We start from the raw sequence: 11,825 nt of genomic DNA on the forward strand, positions 1-11,825 counted from the left end.
CTTCTCAAATGATTTTCTCTCCAGTTTTGGTGTTAAGATTTTTCTAATGAGATATTTTTTCTCTTGGTTTATTTTTCATTCTTTTCCCACACAGCTCAAAAACTTTTTCTTGCTAACCCTCTAATTTTCAACTTGAACCATTGCTTTCACCTCTAAGACACACTGCATTGTCATAGTTTCCTATTCTTAACAAATTTACATTTGCAAATGTGTAAAGCTAATATATCCCTAGATTAAAACCATGAAGGAGAGCCCTGGCCGGTTTGGCTCAGCCGTTAGAGCGTCGGCCTGCGGTCCTGAGAGACCCAGGTTCGGTTCCCGCTAAGGGCATGTACCTCGGTTGCAGTTTGTCCCTGGTCGTGCGGGTGGCAGCCACTCGATGTGTCCCTTTCACGTTGATGTTTCTCTCTCTCTCTCTCTCCCTCCCACTCTACCTGAACAAAAAATGGAAAAATGTCCTCGAGTGAGGATAAAAAACAAAAAAACAAAAAAAAAATAAAACCATGAAGGAGAGCACACCATATTTATTGTCTAGGGCTGATTTGACAATTACTGTTTCTCATCAAATAGAATTACCATATTAGCATTTTGTTCTATACAAACCTCTCAAGGTCCCTCCATGTTGTCTCAAAGGATAAGAGATCTTTCTTACAGCTGCATAGTATTGCATTATATATATGTAGCACAGCTTTTTTAACCACTCATCTATCGATGGATACTTGGGCTGTTTCCAGATATTAGCGATTGTAAATAGTGCTGCTATGAACATAGAGGTACATATATTCTTTCAGATTGGTGTTTCAGGCATCTTAGGATATATTTCTAGAGTTAGATCACTGGGTCAAATGGCAGATCAGTTTTTATTTCTTGAGGAAACACCACAGTGTTTTCCATAGTGGCTGCACCAGTCTGCATTCCCACTAGCAGTGTACTAGAGACCCGCTTTTGCCACACCCTCACTAGCACTTGTTTTTTGATGTTTGTTGATGGCAGCCATTCTGACAGGTGTCATTTGCGAATAATGACAGTTTCACTTCCTCCTTCCCAATTTGGATCCCTTTTATTTTTCTCTTCATATCTGATTTGTGACTAAGACTTTCAGTAATTTGTTAAATAAGAGTGGTGAAAGTGGGCATCCCTGTCTTGTTCCTGTTTTTAAGGGAAATGCTTGCTGGTTTTGCCTATTGAGTATGATGTTGGCTATACGTTTTTCATATATGGCCTTTATTATATTGAGATATTCTTCTATTCCCACATTGCTGAGTGTTTTTGATCAGAAATGGGTGCTGGATTTTGTCAAATGCTTTTCCACCATCTATGGATATGATCATATGGTTTTTATCTTTCATTTTGTTTATGTGGTGTATCACATTTATTTATTTGCAAATATTGTACTAGCATCCCTGGGATGAATACCACTTGGTCATGGTGAATAATTTTTTTTAATGTATTACTGGATCTGATTGGTAAATATTTTGTTCAGGATTTTGGCATCTATGTTCATCATGGATATTGGCCTGTAGTTTTCTTTATTTGTAGTGTCTTTATCTGGTTTTGAAATTAGAATTATGCTGGCCTCATAAAATGAGTTTGGAAGTCTTCCTTCTTCTTGAATTTTTTGAAATAGTTTGAGGAGAATGAGTATTAGTTCTTTGAATGTTCAATGGAATTCCCCCGTGAAGCCATCTGGGCCTGAGCTTTTGTTTTGTGGGAGAGTCTTGATTACATCTTCAATTTTTTTAGTTGTTATTGGTCTGTTCAAGTTTTCTATCTCTTCCTGGTCCAGTTTTGAAAAACTAGTGTGTCTAGAAATTTGTCCATTTCGCTTAGAGTGTCTAATTTGTTGCCATATAATTGTTCATAGTATTTGTTAACAATTCTTTTTATTTCTATGGTGTCAGTTGTTACTTCTTTTCTTTCATTTCCGATTTTGTGTGTTTGGATTCTCTTTCTTTATTTCTTGGTGAGTCTTGCTAAGGGTCCACCAATCTTGTTTATCTTTTCAAAGGACCAGCTCTTTGTTTCATTCATCTTTTGAATTTTTTTTTTTTTAGTTTCTATGTCATTTATTTCTGGTCTGACCTTTGCTATTTCTTTCCTGTACTTGCTCTGGGTTTTTCTATTTGTTTGCTTTCCAGTTCTTTAAGTTGTGAGGTTAGATAGTCAAGTAGAAATTTTTCATGTTTCTTGAGGTAGGCCTGTAGTGCTATAAACTTTCCCTCTCAGCACTGCTTTTGCTGTATCCCATAGATTTTGTGTTGTTGTGTGTTCATTTTAATTGGTGTCCAGAAAGTTTTTAATTCCTTCTTTGACCTCCTTGGTAATCCATTCATTGTTTAATATCATGATATTTAGCCTCCAGGTGTTCAAATGTTTTTGTAGTAATTGATTTCTAGTTTCATGCCATTGTGATCTGAGAAGATGCTTGATATGATTTCAGTCTTCTTGAACTTAGAGAGACTGTTTGTGCCCTAAGATGTAGTCTATCTTTGAGAATGTCCCATGTGCCCTTGGAAGAATGTGAATTCTGCAGTTTTGGCGTGTAATTCTCTGTAAATATCTATTAAATCCATTTGATGCAATGCGTCATTTAGAGTCTCTGTGTCCTTGTTAATTTTTTATATAGAGGATCTATCCAGTGATATCAGTGGGGTGTTGAAATCCCCTGCTATGATTGCATTATTGTTGATATCTCCTTTGAAGTCCTCCAGATGTTTTTTTAGTGTATTTTGGTGCTCCTATATTGGGTGGGGGTATATGTTATATTCTCTTGTTAGATCCTGTCAATAATGTGTAGTGGGCCCTAGCCGGTTTTGCTCAGTGGTTAGAGCGTTGGCCTGTAGTCCAGAGAGACCCGGGTTTGGTTTCCGCTAAGGGCACATAGCTCAGTGCAGTTTGTCCCCAGCCCTGGTTGGGTTGTGTGGGTGGCGGCTACTTGATGTGTCCCTTTCACGTCGATGTTTCTCTCTCTCTCACTCTTACTGTCTCTCCTTCCCACTCTATCTGAACAAAAAAATGGAAAAATGTCCTTGGGTGAGGATAAAAAAAAAAATATATATATGTATTATGTAGTAGCCTTCTTTGTCTCTAGTTATGACCTTCATTTTGAAGTCTATTTTATCAGGTATGAGTATTGCTATTCCAGCCTTTTTTTTTCTTTCTGTTTGCTTGGAAAATTTTTTTGCCAACTCTTCACTGTCAACCTATGTGAGTCTTTTGTTGTGAGGTGGGTCTGTTTTAAACAACATATACATGAGTCATGTTTTCTTATCCATTTAGCTACTCTGTGTCTTTTGATCAGAACATTTAATCAATTTATATTTAAGGTTATTATTGATATGTACTTCTTTATTGCCATTTTTGTTTATTATGGTTATGTTTCTTTTTCTATTTCTTCTGCTTATTACAGAAGCCCTTTTAACATTTGTTGGAGTGTGTATTCTATGTTTTGAATGGGTTTAAGCACTATAATAGACTGCCAGCTTGGAAAATCATTATCATTGCTGAAATAATCTGAGTTCTGAAGGGAGAAAAGCCTATTTCTGAGTTTGTATCAATCCTAAAATTAACAGTGAGTTCATTGTGTGGCCTGTGTCAACATTCAAAACACAGCCTTTGACTGAGCAATGGATCAGAAACCCCAATCTGAGCCATTATCCTGGTGTGCTATAGCTGCTGGCAGTATACATAGTATGACATGGTCATTTGTTTTTATGCTATTTAGAGCAAAGGTGTTACCAGAAACCCAATTTATTTTTGACTGGCAACCAAAGCATTAGGCAACCAAAGCATGAAGACTATCAAAAGCTTCCTACAAGTAAAGCAGGCTACTGACATCAAAAATATATTTATACACTCAGGGATTTTTTAACACTCATTTTTTGAGGGCGTCCTTATTTATTTCTATAAATATGTCATTCTCTGTACTAGAGGTATTTAGATTAACAAAGAACATTTTTTTTCTAAGTTAAAAACCCTGCTGTGTGGATGGTGGCACCCTACTTTAAATGATGGTGGAGCAGCTGGCCAGCATGTTGGTGGTGAAATAAAAAGAGGGAGGGTAACAGAAGTGCACACCAGTGAAAGATAAGGCTACAAGCCATGAACAGACCTGAAGGAACTTGGAAACTCCGTTCAGGCGCCTTTACCTGCTGCTCAACCAAATCCTGACATTTCAAACATGACTTTGAAAGACGTGTCACAAGATGACAAAAAAATATCAGCCTGATAAACATGACTATATTGTAATGTACCTTCTGACACTCAAGCAGCAAAACAGCTAAAATACTGATTGTTAAAAAAGCCAAAAGTCACTTCTTTCTGATGAGAATTTATTTATTTTATTGATTTTAGAGAGCGTGAGAAAAAAACAACATTGCCCGGCAGTGTTGCTGAGTGGTTGAGCATCGACCCATGCACCAAAAGGTCACCAGTTTGATTCTGGGTCCGGGCCCATGCCCAGGTTGTGGGCCCAATCCCCAGTGGGGGGGCATGCAGGAGGCAGCCAATCCATGTTCCCTCTCATTGATGTTTTTATCTCTTTCCCTCTCCTTTCCTCTCTTTCTAAAATCTATTAAGAAACAACAGCAACAACATTGAATTGCTGTTCCACCTATCTGTGCACTCATTGGTTGACTCCTGTCTGTGCTCTGAATGGGGACAGAACCCACACAACCATGGTGCTTTAGGATGACACACTGAACAGCTGAGCTACCTGTCCAGGGCTCTGATGAGCATTTATAATCTTGTTCTAAGAACAAGGAATGTTTGTCTTCATTTAGCCCAAGATAGTATAAATAAGGCTGTTTCAAAAAAAAAAAAGATTGTGGAGCTGGGGAAATAAAATATTCTATGGGAAGGAAATGGGTAAAGGCATCCCATATTTAGGGAAGATAAGAAATTTTGTACTTGAGGCATACAATACATGAATTTTGTCATAAGGAAAGAGACTGCTAGTGGTTAATATTTTTATTTCATTAAAAAAATTTTTTTCTTTATTGATTTTAGAGAGAGAGGAAGGGAGAGGGAGAGATAGAAACTTCAATGAGAGAGAACATTGATTGGATGCCTCCTGCATACCCCTCACTGGGGATTTAGCCCACAACCTGGGCATGTGCCTCTATTTTTTTTTTTAATCCTCACCCGAGGACATTTTTCCATTTTTTGTACAGATAGAGTGGGAGGGAGGGAGAGGAAGAGAGAGAGAGAGAGAGAAACATCGACATGAAAGGGACACATCGAGTGGCTGCCACCCGCACAACCAACCAGGGCCAGGGACAAACTGCAACCGAGGTACATGCCCTTAGCGGGAACCGAACCCGGGTCTCTCTGGACCGCAGGCTGACGCTCTAACCGCTGAGCCAAACCGGCCAGGGCTGGGCATGTGCCCTGACCAGGAATCGAACCAACAACCTCTTGGTGCATGGGTCAACCACTGAGCCACACCGGCCAGGCAATTTTTTTAAATTTTTATTGAATAATTGACATACATCATTCTATATGTTTCAGGTGTTTAAAATCATATATATATGATTACCATATTAGATTTAGTTCACATCCATCATCTCATATAGATAAAATGAAAAGAGAAGAAAAAAATTCCCCTTGTGATGAGAAACCATAGGATCTACCCCCTTAATAAATTTCCTATACATGACATAACAGTTTTAGCTACAGTCATCATTGAGGTTATTAGGATATAAACCCTAGTACTTATTTATCTTATAACTGGAAGTTTGTACCTTTTGAATACCATATCAGCCCCCCCCCCTTCTGGTAAGCACAAATGGGATCTCGTTTTTTTATGAGTTTGGTAATTTAAAAAAAAGATTTTATTTATATATATATATATATATATATATATATATATATACACACACACACACACACACACATACATACACACATACATACACACACATATATATACATATCCTTACTGTTGAAAGTATTACAGATGTTTTCTCTTTTCTCCCATGCTCCCATCCTGCTCCCTTTCCCCCACCAGGCCTTCATTGCTCTATTGTCCATGGGTTATGCATATAAGTTCTTTGGTTAATCTCTTCCTTTCTCCCTTCTCCTTTCCATCTGAGATTCATCAGTCTGTTCCATGCTTCCATGTCTCTGTGGTGGGAATGTTGGTGTGTGGGTGAGATGTAAGTCTCTCTATACAGGTATAGGACATATGCTCAGATATAAATTGATGGAGCAGGACTATAATTCTTACTGGATTGTGAACAAGTATAAACATTGTTGCTGTATATTCAGGGAGTTATGAAATATATTGTTGAAGTCTGATTGTGTGGAATCATCATTGCTTTACCAATACCCTGGCAATTACCAAGTCAACATTTTCCAGGAAAAACCTTCTTGAGTTCTAGGCTTATTTATATAATAGTCTTTTCACTTGGACATTTCAAATTTATCACACCCAAACCTCCTCACCTTCTCTTCAAATTTATTCCTAATGTGGATCTTTGGGGTAATACCACCATTTATCTAGTTGACCAAGCAAGAAATTGGAGGTTAACTTAAGATTCATCTTACATTCTCTTTACATTTCCAACCCATTCAAGCCCTGTGTATTTTATGTCCTAAATATTTACTGTATCTTCTCTTCTTTAGTTTATGTTCATAGTAATATTTTTAACTTGAATTAATCTGAGCGTCTTTTAACATTTTTTCTAATTATAAATGCATTCTCAGTAATGTGATAGATAATTATTTTTTAACATAAACATCGTGATGATTATATTTTTATATGAAATCCTTAAGTGACTTTCCATCATTTTAAAGAAGAAATAAAACATCTCAAAATACAAGTTAACACCTTTTATGATTTGTTTCTTTCCTAAGTAGTGAGGCTCATATCCTGACGTTACTCATGCCATTGTTCCAACAAATTCTATATACTTACAGTTGACTGCTCCTCATTATAAAAACTATTCTTTGTAGCTTGTTTTTCTCTGCTTGGCACATGCTTCTGCACTTGGTGACTTTTTCAAGATTCAGAGAAAATGTCACCTCCTTCAGGAAATATTATCTGATACATTCTTTTCTCCTTTCTCTGTGCTAGATGTTCCTCTGCAATGCTTTCTTGTTCTCTTTGTACACATAGCATTTAATAAAATTATTGTGTGTTTTTTTTTTTTTTTTTAGGATTCTGCAATGTAATTGTTTTTAATATATTTAAAAGCACACAGACGTCTCCTTGATTTATAAAAAAATAAATTCATAACGTGACAAATTTCTTCATAATCCTGGGGCTCTTATGAGGTCAAACTCTTTAATAGAAATACACATGATCAGTTACACACACATAAGCATATTCCAGTTGTAACAGCAAATTCCTTCAAGGACTGGAATGAACAAAGATGTTTTCTACTGGAGAAAGTATGTCCAGAGCTAGGCAACAAGGTTAGGCCCAGCATGGTAGTCTCTGACCAGCTGGCCTATAATCTAAGAAGCCAGGACAGGAAGGCACAGCCCTTCAGCTTGCATGGCCACCCACCACCCTGCAGGTCAGCCAGGCTTCTAAACCAGTGCGGAATGGCTGATTCCCACGAAGGCCCCATAGGGCTCCTGCCTCACTGTGACTAAAGCATAGGAGAGGTGAATTTGTCCTTACTTGGGGCTGTCTTAAATTTGAGAGAAGACTGAGAAAGTATGCTCATTAAGTATTTTCATTGTAACACTGAATGGAAATCATGACCTTGCCCACGAGCACTGAGCTGAGAGAGAACATGAGAAGCTCACAGTGGGCTGTATTAGACATGGTCAGTGTGCATGCACTTCTGAAGGGGGCAGGAGGGAGGTGTTTTTTCCAGCGGGCATGCACTCCAGAGTGAAGAAGTCTGGCCTGAAATACTTGACAATCTGTGTAAACTGGGATTTGGGATTCGGGTCTTTATCCCTATAACACACAACATAAAAAACAAAAATCCAGTCTCAGTAGTAGATAAATTTTGACTAAAACCTGAAATGTTTTTGCATAATTGTCAATAGGCTGGAATGTATCTGATCTGCTGTTGTTTCATTGGCTGTCTTTGAATTAAATCTAGAAACTGTTTTGACACCTCAATCCTATTTTCCAAACCAATTAATTCCTATAATTCTTAAATTGGCTAGTTCTCCCTCTTCAGAAAAATTATCCACAACAACCTTCCTAATAGTGAGAATGTACTTCTGAATAGAAGAGGCCTTCAGCTGAAATGGCATCTCCAAGGCCCACAGTTCAAATAGGATCTTTACACACTAATACAGGTGTGAAGTGGAAGGACACCCCCTCCCGGTGCCATTCTACCACTGGCTCATCAGGGTTGAATATGATCCTGGAGCCTGCCTCCGAACGGGAAGTCAGGAACTCGTGCGGTGCCCTCAGAGACACTTGGCTGGTGTCTATGGTTTCTGTTGCACAGGCCTGTGTCCCAGCCACATGAGCTCCTGCAGCCACAGCTGCCAGCTGATTCGCCCGGTGTCCATCCACAGTTGCCAGGATGTGGTAGACCAGTGTGTGGAAATGGATCCTGGTGAGGTCTGAGGCTTTGCTTTTACTCTTCCCATGTTCCTTCAAGATCCAAAATAGGATGTCACTGACCATGCCCACATCAAGAACACCGTTCCAAGAAGAGAGAGAAGAGTGAGGTCCAGCTGCCGACTGGCTGAGAAATAACAGCTCCTGTTCATTCAGCCCAAGGGAAGTCACTGTGTGAAAGACCTGGTGCACAATGCTGCTCATGAGCTCCCTATTGGTCATACTGGCCAGCTCTAGGTGAACTGGAATACCAACAGGGATGTCAGAAATGGAGGTCACAACCTCCAAGAGTCTCTTCCTCTGTTGCTCCTTGCTTTGTCCCTCCATCATGTGCAATTCAGAGAGCACCACCAGATCTGGCTGAAACTCCTCTAGGCTAAACACAAACACCTCCAGCATATTCATGGCCCCGTTGGAGAGGTCGTGGGAGAAGATGAATCGGTTGGCATGGGGAGCTTTTAATTGGCCCCACTTCTCCCCTGCTTGATACTCTAAAATGAGGTGGAACTCATCCACTTCCTGAAGTGACTCTGGTGGAACAAATACATTGTCATCAAGAAGTTCATGCAGTTTTGGACCAACTGGACCACAAAGAAGAACCTTTAAATCTGAGTTGGCTGCAAATTTCTGTCCAGTTAAAGCTGCATTTCCTCCTACATAGTGCTGGGCTCCTGGGAAGTTGGACGCAACCTGGGCAATGTCATGGAAAGTTTCCTTATCGCTGAAGAAGCGCTCTGCAGCTGCTCCCTTCACCATGAAGTGAGTGAAGGCTTCTTCCAGATCATTCCTTGAATGCAGGATGGAGTGATCTTTCCCATCCCCAGGATTCAGGCCAAGTGCCTGCAAGAGCTTCACCCCTGAGAGGACCACATCCACATATGCATTGACTCCCAAGGCCATGCGGCACCAATGCCGGGAAGGCTGCACGATGAGTGCATCCCAGGCGGCCGCCAACCGGCCCTCAGGGGAGCTGGGTCCTTGGGACTCAGGCCCAAGCTGCAACGAGCTCCACAGGGAGCACAGCACCGAGAAAATTATTGTGTTTTAATATGATTATTTTTCAGATTGACTAGGTGACCAGGTAAAAATGAATAAAAAATATGAATCTTATTAGGAAACTGTTTGTGTATTTATTTATTTATTTATTACAGATGTTTCTCCTTTTTTACCCCATTGGCACCCCCCTCCCCACCTTACCCTCGCCCATCCCCAGCTTTGTTGTCCATGTCCATTGGTCATGCATACATGCATATAAGTTCTGTGGTTTAAGCTCCCCCCCCCCCCTTCTTAGGGATGTTAGTCTGTGCCCTACTTCCATGTTTCTGGGTCTACCGTATTCCTCAGACTGTTATGTTCATTATATTCCACAAATAAGTGAGATCATGTGGTATTTGTCTTTTTCTGCTTGGCTTGTTTCACTTAGGATAATACTCTCCAGGTCCCTCCATGTTGTCTCAAAGGATAAGAGATCCTTCTTTCTTATAGCTGCATAGTACTCCATTGTGTATATGTACCACAGCTTTTTTATCCATTTGTCTACCGATGGACACGTGGGCTGTTTCCAGATCTTAGCTATTGTAAATAGTGCTGCTATGAACATGGGGGTACATATATTCTTCCTGATTGGTGTTTCAGGCTTTTTAGGGTATATTCCTAGAAGCAGGATCACTGGGTCAAATGGAAGTTCAATTTTTAATTTTTTGAGGTAACACCATATTGTTTTCCATAGTGGCTGCACCAGTCTGCATTCCCACCAGCAGTGTACTAGAGTCCTCTTCTTTCCACACCCTTGCCAACACTTGTTGTTTGATGATTTGTTGATGGTGGCCATTCTGACAGGTGTGAGGTGATACCTCATTAGGAAACTCTTATTAGCTAGATGAAGTATTGTGATATTGACTGAATATTGGCAACATCAACTTGTACTGCATTCAACACAAGGAAGTGCTAACTTCCTTTGATAAATGAGCTATTTAATAAAAAAGCTAGTACACTGTTGGTTGGAATGCAGACTGGTGCAGCCACTATGGAAAACAATATGGTGTTACCTCAAAAAATTAAAAATTGAACTTCCATTGGACCCAGTGATCTCATTTCTAGGAATATACCCTAAAAAGCCTGAAACACCCATCAGAAAGAATATATGTACCCCCATGTTCATAGCAGCACTATTTACAATAGCTAAGATCTGGAAACAGCCCACGTGTCCATCGGTAGACAAATGGATAAAAAAGCTGTGGTACATATACACAATGGAGTACTATGCAGCTATAAGAAAGAAGGATCTCTTATCCTTTGAGACGACATGGAGGGACCTGGATGTGGGAGACTGTTTGCATGGCATCCATTTTGCAAAAATCTGCTCTGCCATCTCCTGCCCCAAGGCAGGATATCTCTGTCTGCATCTCTGCATACAATGTTTCTGCATTCCTTTAAGTAACCATTTACTCAGCCAGTTATGCTCTGTTTGTCTTTTGTTCCACCTGTGATATTTACATGATATTTACTTGAAATTGCTTCGGGGTGGTCACCACAGACATGGCTTGGCAACAAATGTTCTTGTTTTTCTGCTTCTTGCCATATATATACTGTGGATCTCCCCAGAATAAACGAGACTTGATCAGAGCCCTGTCTTGTCTCCATTTCTCGTGTCTCTTGTCCCTCCTCATCCTCACTCCCCCTCTAGAGTCCTCATTGCTCGACCTGCGGGACGGGTCACCTGGAGAGTATTATCTTAAGTGAAACAAGCCAAGCAAAGAAAGACAAATATCACATGATCTCAATTATTTGTGGAATATAATGAACATAACAGTCTGAGGAATGGGGTAGTCCCAGAGAAGTGGAAGTGAGGTACAGACTGACAATCCCCAGAAGAGGGGGTGGTGGGGGAGAGATAAACCACAGAACTTATATGCATGTATGCATGAACAATGGACATGGACATCAAAGCTGGGGACAGGGTGGGGAGGGTGGGGGAGGAGGTATCAGTGGGGAAAAAAGGAGAAACATCTGTAAAAAAATAAAAAAATAGCCCTGGCCAGTTTGGCTCAGCGGTTAGATCGTCGGCCTGCGGTCCGGAGAGACCCGGGTTTGGTTCCCGCTAAGGGCATGTACTTCCGTTGCAGTTTGTCCCCGGCCCTGGTTGGTCGTGCGGGTGGCAGCCACTCGATGTGTCCCTTTCATGTCGATGTTTCTCTCTCTCTCTCCCTTCCTCTCTCTCCCTCCCATTCTATCTGTACAAAAAATGGAAAAATATCCTCAGGTGAGGATTAAAAAATAAAAATAAATAAAT

At 40.2% G+C, this 11,825-nt stretch overlaps 1 protein-coding gene across 1 annotated transcript; it reads right to left on the minus strand.

Moving 5' to 3' along the window:
- Positions 1-8,093: 8,093 nt before the first annotated feature.
- On the minus strand, positions 8,094-9,420 carry LOC118620149 (ADP-dependent glucokinase-like). Its single transcript, XM_036247200.1, has one exon. It carries the CDS (start codon positions 9,287-9,289, stop codon positions 8,234-8,236), a length of 1,056 nt encoding a protein of 351 aa, XP_036103093.1. The 5' UTR covers positions 9,290-9,420; the 3' UTR covers positions 8,094-8,233.
- Positions 9,421-11,825: the final 2,405 nt, after the last annotated feature.

This window comes from Molossus molossus, unplaced genomic scaffold (genome assembly GCF_014108415.1).
Source record: "Molossus molossus isolate mMolMol1 unplaced genomic scaffold, mMolMol1.p scaffold_m16_p_7, whole genome shotgun sequence".
Taxonomy (NCBI): Eukaryota; Metazoa; Chordata; class Mammalia; order Chiroptera; family Molossidae; genus Molossus; species Molossus molossus.

Bases quoted from the DNA above. Each gene is read 5' to 3' on its own strand.
- LOC118620149 (XM_036247200.1), bottom strand. From the start codon at position 9,289: ATGGTGAAGGGAGCAGCTGCAGAGCGCTTCTTCAGCGATAAGGAAACT.